Below are 18,243 nucleotides of genomic sequence, written 5' to 3' on the forward strand. Positions count from 1 at the left end.
TGTGAGAGAGATGGTGCGGTGTGTGCGAGAGAGAGGGTGCGGTGTGTAGGAGAGAGAGAGAGAGTGCCGGTGTGTGTGAGAGAGAGGGTGCGGTGTGTAGGAGAGAGGGAGAGAGTGCCGGTGTGTGTGAGAGAGAGGGTGCGGTGTGTAGGAGAGAGGGAGAGAGTGCCGGTGTGTGTGAGAGAGAGGGTGCGGTGGGTAGGAGAAAGGGAGAGAGTGCCGGTGTGTGTGTGAGAGAGGGTGCGGTGTGTGCGAGAGAGAGGGTGCGGTGTGTAGGAGAGAGGAAGAGAGTGCCGGTGTGTGCGAGAGAGAGGGTGCGGTGTGTGAGAGAGAGAGGGTGCGGTGTGTAGGAGAGAGGGAGAGAGTGCCGGTGTGTGTGAGAGAGAGGGTGCGGTGTGTGCGAGAGAGAGGGTGCGGTGTGGAGGAGAGAGGGAGAGAGTGCCGGTGTGTGAGAGAGAGCGAGGGTGCCGGTGTGTGTGAGAGAAAGAGAGAATGCCGGTGTGTGAGAGAGAGCGAGGGTGCCGGTGTGTGAGTGAGAGAGAGGGTGCCGGTGTATGTGAGAGAGAGGGTGCCAGTGTGTGAGTGAGAGAGAGAGAGAGAGTGCCGGTGTGTGTGAGAGAGAGAGAGAGTGCCGGTGTGTGTGAGAGAGAGAGAGAGTGCCGGTGTGTGTGAGAGAGAGAGAGAGTGCCGGTGTGTGTGAGAGAGAGAGAGAGTGCCGGTGTGTGTGAGAGAGAGGGTGCCGGTGTGTGTGAGAGAGAGAGAGGGTGCCGGTGTGTGAGAGAGAGAGAGGGTGCCGGTGTGTGTGAGAGAGAGAGGGTGCCGGTGTGTGAGAGAGAGAGGGTGCCGGTGTATGAGTGAGAGAGAGGGTGCCGGTGTGTGAGTGAGAGAGAGGGTGCCGGTGTGTGAGAGAGAGAGAGTGCCGGTGTGTGTGAGAGAGAGGGTGCCGGTGTGTGTGTGAGAGAGAGGGTGCCGGTGTGTGTGAGAGAGAGAGGGTGCCGGTGTGTGTGAGAGAGAGGGTGCCGGTGTGTGAGAGAGAGAGAGGGTGCCGGTGTGTGAGAGAGAGAGTGTGTGCCGGTGTATGAGTGAGAGAGAGGGTGCCGGTGTGTGTGAGAGAGAGAGGGGGTGCCGGTGTGTGAGTGAGAGAGAGAGTGCCGGTGTGTGAGAGAGAGAGAGGGTGCCAGTGTGTGAGAGAGAGAGGGTGCCGGTGTGTGAGTGAGAGAGAGGGTGCCAGTGTGTGTGTGAGAGAGAGAGAGAGTGCCGGTGTGTGAGTGAGAGAGAGGGTGCCAGTGTGTGTGTGAGAGAGAGAGAGAGTGCCGGTGTGTGTGAGAGAGAGGGGGTGCCGGTGTGTGAGTGAGAGAGAGGGTGCCAGTGTGTGTGTGAGAGAGAGGGGGTGCCGGTGTGTGAGTGAGAGAGAGGGTGCCAGTGTGTGTGTGAGAGAGAGGGGGTGCCGGTGTGTGAGAGAGAGAGGGTGCCGGTGTGTGAGAGAGAGAGAGGGTGCCGGTGTGTGTGAGAGAGCGAGGGTGCCGGTGTGTGAGAGAGAGGGTGCCGGTGTGTGAGAGAGAGAGTGTGTGCCGGTGTGTGAGTGAGAGAGAGGGTGCCGGTGTGTGTGAGAGAGAGAGTGTGTGCCGGTGTGTGAGTGAGAGAGTGTGTGCCGGTGTGTGAGTGAGAGAGAGGGTGCCGGTGTGTGTGAGTGAGAGAGAGAGTGCCGGTGTGTGTGAGAGAGAGAGGGTGCCGGTGTGTGTGAGAGAGCGAGGGTGCCGGTGTGTGAGAGAGAGGGTGCCGGTGTGTGAGAGAGAGGGTGCCGGTGTGTGAGAGAGAGAGTGTGTGCCGGTGTGTGAGTGAGAGAGAGGGTGCCGGTGTGTGTGAGAGAGAGAGAGGGTGCCGGTGTGTGTGAGAGAGAGGGGGTGCCGGTGTGTGTGAGAGAGAGAGGGTGCCGGTGTGTGAGAGAGAGAGAGGGTGCCGGTGTGTGTGAGAGAGAGAGTGCCGGTGTGTGAGAGAGAGAGAGGGTGCCGTTGTGTGAGAGAGAGCGAGAGAGTGCCGGTGTATGAGTGAGAGAGAGAGAGAGAGTGCCGGTGTGTGAGTGAGAGAGAGAGAGAGAGTGCCGGTGTGTGAGTGAGAGAGAGAGAGAGAGTGCCGGTGTGTGTGAGAGAGAGAGGGTGCCGGTGTGTGAGTGAGAGAGAGAGAGAGAGTGCCGGTGTGTGTGAGAGAGAGAGAGTGCCGGTGTGTGAGAGAGAGAGGGTGCCGGTGTGTGAGTGAGAGAGAGGGTGCCGGTGTGTGAGAGAGAGAGAGAGAGAGTGCCGGTGTGTGAGTGAGAGAGAGAGAGAGTGCCGGTGTGTGTGAGTGAGAGAGAGAGTGCCGGTGTGTGAGAGAGAGAGGGTGCCGGTGTGTGTGAGAGAGAGAGAGAGAGTGCCGGTGTGTGTGAGTGAGAGAGAGGGTGCCAGTGTGTGTGAGTGAGAGAGAGAGTGCCGGTGTGTGAGAGAGAGAGGGTGCCGGTGTGTGAGTGAGAGAGAGAGTGCCGGTGTGTGTGAGAGAGAGAGAGAGTGCCGGTGTGTGAGTGAGAGAGAGAGAGAGAGTGCCGGTGTGTGTGAGTGAGAGAGAGGGTGCCAGTGTGTGTGAGTGAGAGGGTGCCGGTGTGTGAGAGAGAGAGGGAGCCGTGTGTGTGTGAGAGAGTGCCGGTGTGTGTGAGAGAGAGGGTGCCGGTGTGTGTGAGAGAGAGGGGGTGCCGGTGTGTGAGAGAGAGAGAGAGAGTGCCGGTGTGTGAGTGAGAGAGAGGGTGCCGGTGTGTGTGAGAGAGAGAGGGGGTGCCGGTGTGTGTGAGAGAGAGAGGGTGCCAGTGTGTGAGAGTGAGAGAGGGTGCCGGTGTATGAGTGAGAGAGAGAGAGAGAGTGCCGGTGTGTGTGAGAGAGAGAGAGAGTGCCGGTGTGTGAGAGAGAGAGGGTGCCGGTGTGTGAGAGAGAGAGGGAGCCGTGTGTGTGTGAGAGAGTGCCGGTGTGTGTGAGAGAGAGGGTGCCGGTGTGTGTGAGAGAGAGGGGGTGCCGGTGTGTGAGAGAGAGAGAGAGAGAGAGAGTGCCGGTGTGTGAGTGAGAGAGAGGGTGCCGGTGTGTGTGAGAGAGAGAGAGGGTGCCGGTGTGTGAGTGAGAGAGAGAGAGAGTGCCGGTGTGTGTGAGTGAGAGAGAGAGTGCCGGTGTGTGAGAGAGAGAGAGGGTGCCGGTGTGTGAGAGAGAGAGAGAGAGTGCCGGTGTGTGTGAGAGAGAGGGTGCGGTGTGTAGGAGAGAGGGAGAGAGTGCCGGTGTGTGAGAGAGAGAGGGTGCCGATGTGTGAGTGAGAGAGAGAGAGAGAGTGCCGGTGTGTGAGAGAGAGAGAGGGTGCCAGTGTGTGAGTGAGAGAGAGAGAGAGAGTGCCGGTGTGTGAGTGAGAGAGAGAGTGCCGGTGTGTGAGAGAGAGAGAGAGTGCCGGTGTGTGAGTGAGAGAGAGGGTGCTGGTGTGTGAGAGAGAGAGAGTGCCGGTGTGTGTGAGAGAGAGAGAGAGTGCCGGTGTGTGTGAGAGAGAGGGTGCCGGTGTGTGTGAGTGAGAGAGAGAGTGCCGGTGTGTGTGAGAGAGAGAGAGAGAGTGCCGGTGTGTGAGAGAGAGAGGGTGCCGGTGTGTGAGTGAGAGAGGGTGCCGGTGTGTGAGAGAGAGAGAGGGTGCCGGTGTGTGAGTGAGAGAGAGGGTGCCGGTGTGTGAGAGAGAGAGAGAGAGAGTGCCGGTGTGTGAGTGAGAGAGAGAGGGTGCCGGTGTGTGAGAGAGAGAGGGTGCCGGTGTGTGAGAGAGAGAGAGAGTGCCAGTGTGTGAGAGAGAGAGAGAGTGCCGGTGTGTGTGAGAGAGAGGGTGCGGTGTGTGCGAGAGAGAGGGTGCAGTGTGTAGGAGAGAGGGAGAGGGTGCCGGTGTGTGAGAGAGAGAGGGTGCCGGTGTGTGAGAGAGAGAGTGTGTGCCAGTGTGTGAGAGTGAGAGAGAGGGTGCCGGTGTGTGAGTGAGAGAGAGGGTGCCGGTGTGTGAGTGAGAGAGAGGGTGCCGGTGTGTGAGAGAGAGAGAGGGTGCCGGTGTGTGAGTGAGAGAGAGAGAGGGTGCCGGTGTGTGTGAGAGAGAGAGAGAGAGTGCCGGTGTGTGAGAGAGAGAGAGAGTGCCGGTGTGTGAGAGGGAGGGAGAGAGTGCCGGTGTGTGTGTGTGTTGAGAGAGAGAGTGAGTGCCGGTGTGTGTGTGTGTGTGTGAGAGAGAGAGAGGGTGCCGGTGTGTGAGAGAGAGAGAGGGTTCCAGTGTGTCTGTGAGAGAGAGAGGGAGCCAGTGTGTGTGAGAGAGAGGGTGCCGGTGTGTGTATGAGAGAGGGAGGGTGCCGGTGTGTGAGAGAGAGAGGGTGCCGGTGTGTGAGAGAGAGATTGGGTGCCAGTGTGTGAGAGAGAGAGAGAGGGTGCCGGTGTGTGTGTGAGAGGGTGCTGGTATGGGAGAGGAGAGAGAGGGTGCCGGTGTGTGAGAGAGAGGGTGCCGGTGTGTGTGTGTGAGGGGGTGCTGGTATGTGTGAGAGAGAGGGTGCCGGTGTGTGAGAGAGAGGGTGCCGGTGTGTGTGTGAGAGAGAGAGGGTGCCGGTGTGTGTGTGTGAGAGAGAGGGTGCCGGTGTGTGTGAGAGAGAGGGTGCCGGTGTGTGTGTGAGAGAGAGAGGGTGCCGGTGTGTGTGAGAGAGAGGGTGCCGGTGTGTGTGTGTGAGAGAGAGGGTGCCGGTGTGTGTGAGAGAGAGGGTGCCGGTGTGTGTGTGAGAGAGAGAGGGTGCCGGTGTGTGTGTGAGAGAGAGAGGGTGCCGGTGTGTGTGTGAGAGAGAGAGGGTGCCGGTGTGTGTGAGAGAGAGGGTGCCGGTGTGTGTGTGAGAGAGAGAGGGTGCCGGTGTGTGTGTGTGAGAGGGTGCTGGTATGTGTGAGAGAGAGGGTGCCAGTGTGTGTGTGAGAGAGAGAGGGTGCCGGTGTGTGAGAGAGAGGGTGCCGGTGTGTGTGTGAGAGAGAGAGGGTGCCGGTGTGTGTGTGTGAGAGGGTGCTGGTATGTGTGAGAGAGAGGGTGCCGGTGTGTGAGAGAGAGGGTGCCGGTGTGTGTGTGAGAGAGAGAGGGTGCCGGTGTGTGTGTGTGAGAGGGTGCTGGTATGTGTGAGAGAGAGGGTGCCAGTGTGTGTGTGAGAGAGAGAGGGTGCCGGTGTGTGTGAGAGAGGGGGTGCCAGTGTGTGTGAGAGAGAGGGTGCCAGTGTGTGTGAGAGAGAGGGTGCCGGTGTGTGTGAGAGAGAGGGTGCCGGTGTGTGCGAGAGAGGGTGCCAGTGTGTGTGAGAGAGAGGGTGCCGGTGTGTGCGAGAGAGGGTGCCAGTGTGTGTGAGAGAGAGGGTGCCGGTGTGTGAGAGAGAGGGTGCCGGTGTGTGTGAGAGAGAGGGTGCCGGTGTGTGCGAGAGAGGGTGCCAGTGTGAGAGAAAGGGTGAGGTGTGTGCGAGATGGAGGGTGCCAGTGTGTGTGTGAGAGAGGGAGAGAGAGAGTGCCGGTGTGTGTGAGAGAGGGTGCCGGTGTGTGTGAGAGAGGGTGCCAGTGTGAGAGAAAGGGTGAGGTGTGTGCGAGATGGAGGGTGCCAGTGTGTGTGTGAGAGAGAGAGGGTGCCGGTGTCTGTGAGAGAGGGGGTGCCAGTGTGTGTGAGAGAGAGGGTGCCAGTGTGTGTGAGAGAGAGAGAGGGTGCCAGTGTGTGAGAGAGAGCGTGCCGGTGTGTGAGAGAGAGCGTGCCGGTGTGTGAGAGAGAGAGAGGGTGCCGGTGTGTGAGAGAGAGGGTGCCGGTGTGTGGGAGAGAGAGAGAGAGAGAGGATGCCGGTGTGTGAGGGAGAGGGTGCCGGTGTGTGAGAGAGAGCGTGCCGGTGTGTGGGAGAGAGAGAGAGAGAGAGGATGCCGGTGTGTGAGGGAGGGGGTGCCGGTGTGTGAGGGAGAGGGTGCCGGTGTGTGAGAGAGAGAGAGAGAGAGAGGATGCCGGTGTGTGAGGGAGAGGGTGTCGGTGTGTGAGGGAGAGGGTGCCGGTGTGTGAGGGAGAGGGTGCCGGTGTGTGAGAGAGAGAGAGAGGATGCCGGTGTGTGAGGGAGAGGGTGCGGTGTGTGAGGGAGAGGGTGCCGGTGTGTGAGGGAGAGGGTGCGGTGTGTGAGAGAGCGTGTGCCGGTGTGTGATGGGCCAAATGGCCATCTCCTGTGCTGGGTGATTGCTATAACTCAGTCCGAACTGCTCGGCTGCAAATGGAGTTTGTGAGGCTTTGAAAAACCCCTGTACAAACTCTATTCTTTCTTTTGTCTGTCCGTTCCCTCCGGCCGCGCAGTACGGTGAAGACGATTTGGACGTCTTCGACATTGGGGCCCCCTGTGACCTGGATGGGGTGAAGACCAAGTTTGAGGATGGCAAATATTCCTCCGTGGTGAGTCTGGGACAAGGGGAGGTATGCGACTGTTAACGGGGTCTGATTCAACATGGGAGAGTTGGTTTGTATTGACATCCGCAGGCACCAATCCGACTATCCCAGCTGATACTCGCCACGCCTGAGGCAGGGCCTTTGTGACGTGGCGTTTTCAAGCAGGAGCAAAAAATTTTCCACCAGACCCCTACACGCCCAACTTACCCCACCTCACTGCCTAATTTCTGTAGATCACTCCAAAAATAAAACAACTTCAGTAGATCCCTCTCTCCTTCCAAACTTGGTTACACATAGCAGGTGGAGTTTCTCAACCACAGAATCAATCTGGGGAAACACCCACGCTTACTGTCCCCAATCTTCCCTTAGTGCGCAGTACAGAATTATGCCTTAAAACTCCAGCTCAGGCCCACTCAGTGCTTTAGGCAAAGTTCCACAATTTTTGAAGTGATGCTTGAATGAGATGCTTGTCTGAGTCTTCACTCCTCGGGGCTGAGGGCAACATCAGCAGTTCACCTTGATCCATATGTGTACGCTAAAGACTGGAACACAAACTTTCAGCTCTGAATTATCCGCTCCCTCTACACTGTCCCTATCAAACAGTCCCAGGACAGGTATAGCACGGGGTTAGATTCAGAGTAAAATCCTCACGTTTTCCTTGTTCACTGTTGTAAATTTCTCTTAATATTTGTACCCAGTTGAATTTTTCCGATGATGTGGTGAGAATAATTCAGAGCAGCATCAATGAGGAGCTGGAGTTCCCAGATACCAGGAGAGCAAATTTATCGGCGAAGGCCTATTTTATGAAGGTAATGCTTACATTCCTGAATCCAACTCTTCCCCCAGCCCCCTGAACCACGATCTCCCCGCAATCCCCGAGGGCCCCTTGCACCTCCTGAAGCCCCCCCCCCCCCGAGAATTCCTGGCACCCTTCCCAAGTGCTCCCCACGTCCCCGTCCCCCCCCAGGCTCCCCATCCCTCCGTGAGGCTCCGAGCACCCCCCACCCACTCATAGGGTTCCACGCCTGACCTCCACACAGTGCGCCCAGCTAGTCCGCCCAGTACGGTTCTTCCCACTGGCATATAGAACATAGGAGCCGGAGGAGGCCATTCAGCCCTTTAAGCCTGCTGTGCTATTCATTGTGGTCATGGCTGGTCATCCACCTCAACCCCTCTGTACTCGTTCTGGCTCTGCTTCTCCCCTCGCTCCAGATCTCCTCGCCTCTCCAAGTTTCCCATTGGGCCCACCCGCTGGCCATGCCGATGTTGACGAAGGGCTGGTCTGCTCCCCCACCCCTCTGACACCCAGACCTGAATCTGCAGCTCCCACTCTGCTGATGATTAACTAACCGGTCTCTCATTGCCTCCACCATCACAGCAAATGGATCGCATCTTCCCGTGGTTTAAGGTGCAAGACTCCAAGTATTGGCAGGAATCGGGAAACATACCAAAGTGAGTAAAACTCAGACTCAAAACTGACTGTGTCACCCATTTGACACTCAACATTGCAGGAATCTCGCCCTCAATTCCATTCTTCATCTGCTTAACGTTATGGCCTTGGGAGTTATTCTCCATTCCAGAGGTGTGAGCCCCCAACATCCAAGTCGACACCAGGAGCACTGCACTGTCGGAGGGTCAGTACTGAGGGAGTGCTGCACTGTCAGAGGGTCAGTACTGAGGGAGTGCTGCACTGTCAGAGGGTCAGTACTGAGGGAGTGCTGCACTGTCAGAGGGTCAGTACTGAGGGAGTGCTGCACTGTCGGAGGGTCAGTACTGAGGGAGTGCTGCACTGTCAGAGGGTCAGTACTGAGGGAGCGCAGCACTGTCAGAGGTGCCATCTTTCTTTTTTTTAAATAAATTTAGAGTACCCAATTGATTTTTTCCAATTAAGGGGCTATTTAGCATGGCCAATCCTCATACCCTGCACATCTTCAGGTCGTGGGGCGAAACCCATGCAAACACGGGGAGAATGTGCTAACGCCACACGGACAGAGACCCGGGGCCGGGATCGAACCTGGGACCTTGGTGCCGTGAGGCAGCAGCGCTAACTACTGCACCACCATGCTGCTCAGTTGCCATCTTTCTAATGAAACATAAAGTCGTTGCCCCATCTTCCCCCTCAAGTGAAAGTTAAATATCTCAGGGCAACAATTTAGAAGAAGATTGGATTTGTTTATTGTCACGCGTACCAAGGTACAGTGAAAAGTATTTTTCTAGGAGCAGCTCAACAGATCATTAAGTACAATGGAAGAAAAGGGAACAGAAGAAAATACATAAAAGGGCAACACAACATATACAATGTAACTAGATAAGCACCGGCATCGGATGAAGCATACAGGGGTGTTGTGTTAATGAGGTCAGTCCATAAGAGGGTCATTTAGGAGTCTGGTAACAGTGGGGAAGAAGCTGTTTTTGAGTTTGTTCGTGTGTGTTCTCAGACTTTTGTATCTCCTGCCCGATGGAAGAAGTTGGTGGAGTGAGTAAGCTGGGTGGGAGGGGTCATTGATTATGTTGCCCGCTTCCCCAGGCAGCGGATGGGGTAGATGGAGTCAATGGATGGGAGCAGGTTCGTGTGATGGACTGGCCGAAGAGCGGGGGGTGAGGTGGTTCTCCCCTGCGTCCTTGGGCCAATATTTCTCCTGCAATCAACATCACTAAAGAAAGTCAAATGGGCTGTGGGGAGGAGTACGGGTGATTTGGAGGGCGCTTGTTGCAGAGTCCGTGGCCATTTATAATTGTGAACTTGCCTTGGATCGAGCGGTACTGTGACATGTGTTTTTGTTTTTTCCTCCCTCGCACCCGCCGTCTCTCACTCCGTCCATCTCTCACTCACGCCTTCTCTCATTCCCACGTCTCTCATTCCCCCGTCTCTCATTCCCCCGTCTCTCGCTCCCCACGCCTCTCGCTCCCTTTGCCTCTCGCTCCCTTTGCCTCTCGCTCCCTTCGCCTCTCGCTCCCTTCGCCTCTCGCTCCCTTCTCCCCTCGCCTCTCGCTCCCCTCGTCTCTCTCGCTCCCCTTGTCTCTCTCGCTACCCCGTCTCTCTCGCTACCCCTTCTCTCACTGCCCCTTCGCTCTCTCCCTCTTCTCTCGCTCCCCCTTCTCTCGCTCCCCCTTCTCTCGCTTCCCCTTCTCTCGCTCCCCCTTCTCTCGCTCCCCCTTCTCTCGCTCCCCCTTCTCTCGCTCCCCTTCTCTCGCTCCCCTTCTCTCGCTCCCCTTCTCTCGCTCCCCTTCTCTCGCTCCCCCGTCTCTCGCGCCCCCTCTCTCCGTCGCACCCTCTCTCTCTCCGTCGCCCCTCTCTCTCTCCACCGACCCCCTCTCTCCGCCGCCCCCCCCCCCTCTCCATCGCCACCCCCTCTCTCCGTCGCCCCCCCCTCTCTCCGTCGCCCCCTCTCTCCATCTCCCCCTCTCTCCGTCGGACCCTCCTCTCTCCGTCGCCCCCTCTCTCCGTCGAACCCCCCTCTCCATCGAACCCCACTCTCTGTCCTCTCGTCGCACCCTCTCTCCGGCTCTCCTCCTCCCCGTCACCCCTCCTCCCTCCGGCACCTCCCCCCACCTTGTCGCTCACTCTCTCACCCCGTCTTTTTGTCTGTCTGGTCCCACAGCGGTGTGCACCCGAATGCTGTTGCCCCTCCGTCGCTTGACCACAGCTATGCACTGTGGCGTGAGCAGTGTGACAGCTCCCAGCTGCAGAACTCCCAACAGAGGAACAAGCAGGACGTGTCGTCGGCGGAGGAAGGGTCGCAGGGCGGCAGGACGGAGCGGACAGCGGGTGAGTGGGCAGGAGCTGTGCAAAGGGGTTCGAGCGACACAGCTTGTAAACGGGAGCCATGCCACTGCTTGAACGAATGAGAGTCAGGCACTGTGGCCCGGCAGCCGCTGCAGAAACCGGTTCTCGCAACCGCCTTCGGAAGAAGGGCAAAGAATTATCCCTGGGATCTCTCTGCCCGGCCTCTCCCAGACCAACAGCTTGCTCTTCGTGGGATCTTGTTGTGCCACCACATTCCATGTGCTGGTCTGAGTCATGAGGTGCATTGTGGAGGCACATCAATGTGATAATTTAGAGTGTGTTTCTCGTACCTTCGTAAGGGTGAGGGTCTGTTTTGAAGGAGTAGAAGGTGCAATGTTTATTGACTTCTCCCAGGGAAGAGGGGACTGTCCTACAAATTTGGAGTGGACTAGGCCTATATGCATCCGAGTTTAGAACAATGAGTTAATGTAGAAATTAGGAGCAGAAGGAGGCCTTTCAGCTCCCTTGAGCCTGCTCTGCCATTCATTATGATCATGGCTGATCATCCAACTCAATACCCTGATCCAGCCTCCTACCACCCCCCCCACAACCTTCAATTCCCTTTGCCCCAAGTGCTCAATCTAACTGCTTCTTGTAAACATACAATGTTTTGGCCTCAACTACATTCTGTGGTAACTAATTCCATTGGCTCACCACTGTCTGGGTGAATAAATTTCTCCTCGCATCAGTCCTAAATGGTCTACCCCATATCCGCAGCCCCACCATTGGGAACACCATTCCTGAGCCTACCCTGTGCTTTCCTGTTAGAAAGTTTCTATGAGCCCCCCCACCCCTTCATTCTTCTGAACTCCAGCGAATGCAATTCTAACCTATTCAATCTCCCCTCATACATCAGTCCGCCATCCCGGGAATCAGTCTAATTGAAAACATTTAAGCCGGGCGAGTTCTGAGAAAATGGTTCCCGCTGGCTGGGCAAGTTAGAAATGGGGGCAGGCGGGAGGGAGGAGAAGCTGCTGGTGGCCTGTTGGGGGTGAGGGGGGGGGGCTTCACAGTTTCAGAATGAGGGGCGACAATTTCAGATTAGAGATGGTTTTCGGCAGCGGTTGTGAATCTTTGGTTTTCTCCAGCTCAGAGAGCTGGGGGTTCTCCATCATTGAGTGGGGCTCAATTGTGAGGCTCAATTGTGGTGTACGAAGAGAGAGAGTGGGGGGAGAGGCTCAGCCATGATCTTATTTTTCTTTTATTCCTTGGCAAGTGTTACGACACCCTGAGCTAGTGCATGGTAAACTCCAGCCCCAGTTGACCCAGAGTCACAGCACAGGTGAATTAACGAATAATTCTTTGAAAAATACCAGATGTCTTTGGCCCTTGTCTGACTAATAATTACAGTCACCCGGTTTGTAAGTTGAAACATGATTACTGTTTATTTATAACAAGAACTATAATGAAATATGCAGAAAATACAACTGGTTAGCTATTATCCAATTTCTAATTCCCCACTTTAACTTGCACGCCACCCTCTACACATGCACACAAGACAGACAAACACAGAGGGAATGAAGGGGGAGCAATAAGTAAAAGAGAAGGCGTCTTTGTTTTAGATTGGTGTTTCCAGCACTTCACTCCTGTTCAAACTTGGCTTTCAGTCGATGTTTTCCTGTAGATACATTCATCCAAGTCCTTCTCTGCAACTTCAAGAATACAGCACTCACACAGGCTTGAGGGAGAGAGAGTCTTCGTCTTTGCTTGCAGCTTGTAACTGTTTTCATGTCAATTCATTCATCTGGGTTCTCTGCAGCTCCAAGAACACAGCACTTGCAGGCTTTCAGGAGAGAGCAAAAGAGCAGGTCCTTGTCTTTCTGCCCAAGAGTCAAATTAAAACTCCTTGGGACTCTGAAAACTATTCCACTGGGACAGGACCCAATCACCATCTGCTACCAAGGCCTTTTGGGCCAATTCATTGACCCCCAGCCGATCAATCAAACCGAGTCCCAGCCCATTCCTCTCTTTCTGCTGCTGCAAGTCTGAAGCTCCTGTTCAAACTAGCAGAGTGCTCTCTCCGGTATCCTCCTCATTCTCTCTCCAGCTTGACTGAAAGACACATGTCCATTAATCACTCATGAATCAAAAATTACAACAAATAAAAGAAAAGGGAAAATAAGGGAATAAACAGGAAGGACCCTTATAACAGCATTTGTCGCTCATCCCTAGTCACCCCTTGAACTGGGCATCTCGCTGCAAACATTCCAGAGTGGGGGTGGCGGGAGCATTTAAGAGTCGACTGCATTGCTGTGTGTGGGAGGGGGGATCTGGAGGACAGACCGAGGAAAGATGCGAGTGAACCAGATGAGTTTTTTTTTAAATGACAGTCAGTGTCATGTTTACTGAGACATACGGCGAAACGTACATAGAAAACAGAAGCAGGAGGAGGCCATTCGGCCCTTCGAGCCTGCTCCGGTATTCATTACGTGCACGGCTGATTATCACGTTCAATACCCTGATCCCACCTTCGCCCCATATCCCTTGATCGCTTTAGCCCCAAGAGCTCTATCTATCTCCTTCTCGAAAACACGCAGTGTTTTGGCCTTAATTACTTTCTGTGGTAGTGAATTCCACAGATTCACCACTCTGGGTGAAGAAATTTCTCCTCTCCTCAGTCCGAAAAGGTTTACTCGTTATCCTCAAACTATGACCCCTGATTCTGGACTCCACCACCATTGGGATCATTCTTTCTAAATCTACTCTGTCTAGTCCTGTTGAGCCTGACTTTTGTAATTCCAGATTTGACAAATCAGATTTAAATTCCACCAACTGGTGGGATTTGAACCCAGGTTCATCGCCCCGAGCCCCGGCCCTCTGGATTACGAGCGCAGTGACCTTGCCACTCAACCACCATCAGCCCCTCTCGTTGAAAGGGTCTGACTAGGTTTTTTCTCCGGGGGGGGAGGAGGTTCAGTGGGGTCTCGTTCTGACGCTCGGAACGGGGAGCGAGGGCCTGGCTTCCGCCTCCCTAACGGTTTTGCCGTGTTTTGGTCGCAGGTGTGGGAGGAGGTAAGAACCGAGCCAGGATCTGGGAGATCGGCGCGGCGAATGACCCCGAGGACAGCCGACAGTGCGCCCTGTGTCTGAAGAACGGCGACGATAAGCTCAACGTACGTCTCGTGTGCGTCGCGCGGGGATTGTGAAACTGCCTGGTTTGGGAGAAGGCTGTTTGGCCCATTGTCCCTGTGCTGGCTCTTTCAGAGACCTATCTGATTAGCCCCGACTCATCCTCCACCCCCCCTCTCTTCCCGTTCTTCTTTCACCCCCCCCTTACAGTGGTTCTGCAACTCCCCCTTTTGAAAGTTCCTATCGAATCTGCTTCCACCACCCTTTCAGGCAGCACCTTCCTGATCACAACACCGAGCTTCCTGCCGTTTGGAAACACTTTCTCCAACCCCCCCCCCCCATCATGATTTTGAACGTCTTGATTCAATCTCCCCATAACCTCTGCTCTGACGAGAATGATCCCAGTCTCTCCACATGAAACTGAGGTCCCCTCATCCCTGGGAACGTTCCAATAAATCTCCTCCGCGCACCCTCTCCAAGGCCCTGACACCCTTCCCAAAGTGTGTGCCAACCAGAATTGGATTTACTTACAAAGGGCAGTGGAACTCTGGGATGCTCTCCAAAAATAAGTCATCGAGGTTGGGAGGGGTCAAAACTGAGATTGATATATTTTTGTTGGGTAAGGGGGTTAAGGGTCAGGGAGCCACGATGCGTAGGTGGAGTTAAGACACACAGCAGTTTGATCTGATAGAGTGGAGCAACAGGCTCGAGATGGGCTGAATGGGCCTCCTCCTGTTTCAGTGTAACAGGCTTGATGGGGCTGAATGGGCCTCCTCTTGTTCCTCTGTAACAGGCTCAATGGGGCTGAATGGGCCTCCACCAGTTTCAGTGTAAAAGGCTCAATGGGGTTGAATGGGCATCCTCCTGTGAGAAAGCGCTTCCTGCCATCCTCTGAATGGCCAGCCTCCAATTTTAAGCTTCTGCCGCCGCTGCCTCCCCCCACGTGTGCTTGCTCCGGACTCCCACCCACCAGAGAAAATGGTTTCTCTCTGTTGACCCTGTCAAATCCTTAAATCATCTCTAAAAGCCCTCGTTTGGATCACCCGTAAAGCTACAGTGAAGAAGGGAGCAATATCAAAATGATGAGTGTTACTGCCTGCCACATGGGTTGACCACTTCATTGTCTCTCTCCCTGCAGGATGCTGGACGCCTCTTGTACATTGGCCAGAACGAGTGGACACACGTCAATTGTGCCTTGTGGTCGGCTGAGGTCTTCGAGGAAGGGGACGGTTCCCTGAAGAACGTGCACATGGCGGTGGGCCGTGGGAAACTGATGGTGAGCCTGCACCCGGGCACAGACCATGTGGCTGCCGGGCTTCTGCGTCTTGTCTACTCCCTCCCTATCTGTCTCCAGGTCGGGTTGACGAGCCCTCGGCACCCGCCCAGGCAGCTCCGGCAGCACCCTTGACGACCTGTGCCCCCTCTCCCACTGCCAGTGAGAGCGGCAGACCCACATGGAAGACCGCCGCCTGCGAGATCTTCCCCTCTCCGAGGCCCCCATGCCATCCCGAAGCAGAAACATACCAGCCATTCCTTCACCGTTGCCGGGTCAGAATCCAGGAAAGCCCCCTCCCTGGCACCCCGTGGTTTATGAAGCAAGGCTCCTATTTGGATGGCACCGTTCACAACCTTGGCATGTAAGCCCATCAGAGAGATCTGTAGGAGGAGACCTTTCAGCCCCTCGAGCCTGCTTTCCACCCCTCCCATCCCCCGTTCGATAACAACTGTGACTTTTCGTGTCTGCCTCAACCCCACTTGCCCACCTTCTCCCTCAGTGCCAAAAAAATCCATTGATCTCAACGTACTCGATGAGGGAGCACATCCCCAGCTCTCTTGTGTTGGAGAATTCCGTAGATTCATAACCCTCAGAGTGAAGCCATTCCCCTCGTTTCAGCCTATAAAGGCCGACTCATCACCCTGGGACTTGTGACGACTCCACCCTCCATTCTGGACTCTGCAGCTGGAGAGGTGGTAGTGGGGGGTTGGGGGTTGGATTTTATACATTTCAATTAGATCGCCCCTCGTTCTTCGGAAATCCGGAAATTATTGGTCCAATCTACTCCACGATTACAGCTGGTGATGTACATTTTGAAGTGAACTCGCAGTCGTGATGACAGGAATGAGGGTAACCGTTTCTGCACAGCAAGATCCCACAACTATGATGACCCAGATCATCTTGTTTTCAGTGATTTAAAAAAATATATTTTATTAAGGCATTAAGATATACAACAAATAAGAGCAGAAGTAAAATTGTACAACATAATAAATAGCCAACACCTACACTCACCCCTACCCTTCCCCTCCTGCCTTACCCATTTTAAGCCTCTTATTTCTCTCTCCCTCCCCCCAAACTTTCCTCACTGCTGGCAACTCAGTCCTCCTTAAAGAAGTCAATAAAGGGCGGCATGGTGGCGCAGTGGTTAGCATTGCTGCCTCACGGCGCCGAGGTCCCAGGTTCGATCCCAGCTCTGGGTCACTGTTTGCACAGTCTCCTCGTGTTTGCGTGGGTTTCGCCCCCACAACCCTAAAATGTGCAGGGTAGGTGGATTGGCCACGCTAAATTGCCCCTTAATTGAAAAAAATTAATTGGGTACGATAATTTTTTTAAAAGAAGAGAAAGAGAAGTCCGTAAACGACTTCCATCTCCGGGCGAACTTGATCTTTTCCAACCTCAGGAATTCTGTCAGGTCATTTGCCCCCCCCCCCCCGCCGCTTTCTGCAGCTCAGAGTCCCTCCATCTAAGTAGAATCCGTCTCGGGGCTATCGGCCAAGATATCGGCCTCTCTCGCCCCCTGGACTCCCGTGTCTTCCAACACCTCAAATATTGCTACCTCTGGGCTCGGGGCCACCTTCACCCCCAACACCTCTGATATTACGTCCGCAAACCCCTGCCAGAACCCCTTGAGTTTCGGACATGCCCAAAACATGTGGACGTGGTTCGCAGGCCTCCCACGCATCATTCACACCTGTCCTCTACTCGCTCAAAGAACCTACTCATACTTGGCCCCGTTGTATGCGCCCCCCAGCTCCTCCTCCCACTTCCGTGTTTAACCTTTCCTATCGGGGCTCCTTCCCAGTCCATCAGCTACTTGTAAACCTCGGACACTTTCCCCTCTCCTACCCCCTCCCTCGACAGCACTTTATCCTGCAGCCCCGAAGGCGGCAACGTGGGAAAGGATGGCACCCCCTCCTCACAAAGTCCCGGACCTGTATGTACCTAAACCCATTCCCACTGGGCAGCTCATATTCTTCCTCCAGGTCCTCTGAGCTCGCAAAGCTGCCCTCTGTGAACTGTCTTCATGTCCAGTCCCAAATGGAACACCTGCCTTACCTATCCTGTCCTCAGCCTTGTCTGATCCCCTAAATGCGTCTCTTGTAAAAAAGCCACGTACACCTTCAGACTCCTCAGTGCGTGAACACACGTGACCGTTTGACCGGCCCATTCAGACCCCTCATATTCCACGGGACCAGCCTGGTTGGTGGCTCCCCGCCCCCTCCCCCTGTCGACCAACCATATCCCTTTTTGGGCCGGCCCTTGGACCGTGTCACGTGACCCGCCAGGCCCACTCTCTGAGGTCACTCCCTTTCCCGGGGCGTGGTTAGCACTGCTGCTTCACAGCACCGAGGACATGGTTCGATCCTGTGCCGTTTCTCCCCTTGTCTGGGTCACAACCCAAAGATGTGCAGGGTAGGTGGATTGGCCACGCTAAATTTCCGCTTAATTGGGAAATAAAAGAATTGGGTACTCTAAATTTTTTTTTAATCACTCCGTTTCGTGCTGTGCCACACCAACCATACCCTTGCCAGCACCCCACCCTCCCACGAACAAAAGAACAAGCCCATCCTCCTCCCCTGCACCAACCTCCTGACCGCCCCTCACTGTGCCCCTGTTAACTAGCCCGACCAGCTAGCCTGGCGGACCCCGCCAAAGGCCTCCAAGCTTCCTACCCCCCTACTGTTCCCCGCCCCGCCCTGCCGTTCACACTCCCTCCAGAAACTAGGAAACACAAAAAAGGTGCACTCAACCTTGATGCTCCCACAGCACCCGCCACCAAGACCAACAGAACTTTCCAAAGGAGAAAAAGCTCTCCCAACACCACACCTCCTCAAAAGTTCAATGTCCTACTTCTCCTGTCAAACATTTTGTCGCTTCCTCTGCTGTGCCAAAATAATATTCCAGATTCTGGATAGTTACCCAGAGGCGGACGGTTACAGCACCCCAAACTTCACCCCCTTCCTGAAGAAAGCAGCCTTGACCCGGTTGAACCTGGACCTCCTCTTTGCCAGTTTTGCGCCCAGTCCCTGGTACATCCGCAGCTCATTCCCTTTCCAGGTGCACTTCCTCGTCTACCTCACTGATCACAGAACCTTCCCCTTATCCAGTAAACGGTGCAACCGTAGCACTATCGCCCTCGGCGGCTCACCCGCCTGCGGCCTCCCCTTCAGCGCCCTGGGCACTCAGCTGTCCGGTTGAAGGCCCCTCCCCCATCAGCTTTTCCAGCATTGGCCACAAACATGCCGGCCTCCGCTCCTTCGAGGCATCCCCATGATCCGGAAGTTTTGTCTTCTGGAGCGGTTCTCCAGATCCTCCATCTTCCCCTTCAGCCGCTTTTGGGTCTTCCACCCCCCCCCCCCACCTTGGCCACCAACGAGGTAAGCTGCTCCTTATGCTCCCCCACCGTCTCCTCCACTTTCTGGATCACCTGGCCCTGGGACTCCAGCCTCTGCTCCACACGGTCAATCCCTGCTTTGAGTGGCTCTACCACCCTGGTTTGGTCCTCATGAGCTTCCCTCCTCTGCTGGCTGAACTTCTCATTTAAGAAGTCCATCAGCTGCTCAGTTGACCACTGGACGGGCAGAACAGGCCCTTTACCGTCCACCATCTTGACATGTGGCGCGCAAAGATTCTCCTGCTCCACCAGGTTCCTTCTTTCAACCCACTTCTT

The 18,243-nt window shown here is 55.4% G+C and overlaps 1 protein-coding gene across 4 annotated transcripts in view; it reads left to right on the forward strand.

Moving 5' to 3' along the window:
• The window catches only part of LOC140386490 (histone-lysine N-methyltransferase 2B-like), a 310,024-nt gene that overhangs the window by 214,048 nt on the left and 77,733 nt on the right, over window positions 1-18,243 (forward strand). For all 4 annotated transcript variants that reach the window (XM_072468882.1, XM_072468880.1, XM_072468881.1 and 1 more), the window contains exons 17-22: window positions 6,352-6,447; window positions 7,140-7,250; window positions 7,820-7,893; window positions 10,044-10,210; window positions 13,229-13,341; window positions 14,436-14,573. In XM_072468882.1, coding sequence (XP_072324983.1) covers window positions 6,352-6,447; window positions 7,140-7,250; window positions 7,820-7,893; window positions 10,044-10,210; window positions 13,229-13,341; window positions 14,436-14,573 — 699 coding nt within the window. The remainder of the gene's footprint in view (window positions 1-6,351; window positions 6,448-7,139; window positions 7,251-7,819; window positions 7,894-10,043; window positions 10,211-13,228; window positions 13,342-14,435; window positions 14,574-18,243) is intronic.

The sequence above is a fragment of the Scyliorhinus torazame genome, chromosome 12 (assembly GCF_047496885.1).
Source record: "Scyliorhinus torazame isolate Kashiwa2021f chromosome 12, sScyTor2.1, whole genome shotgun sequence".
NCBI classification, from domain to species: Eukaryota; Metazoa; Chordata; class Chondrichthyes; order Carcharhiniformes; family Scyliorhinidae; genus Scyliorhinus; species Scyliorhinus torazame.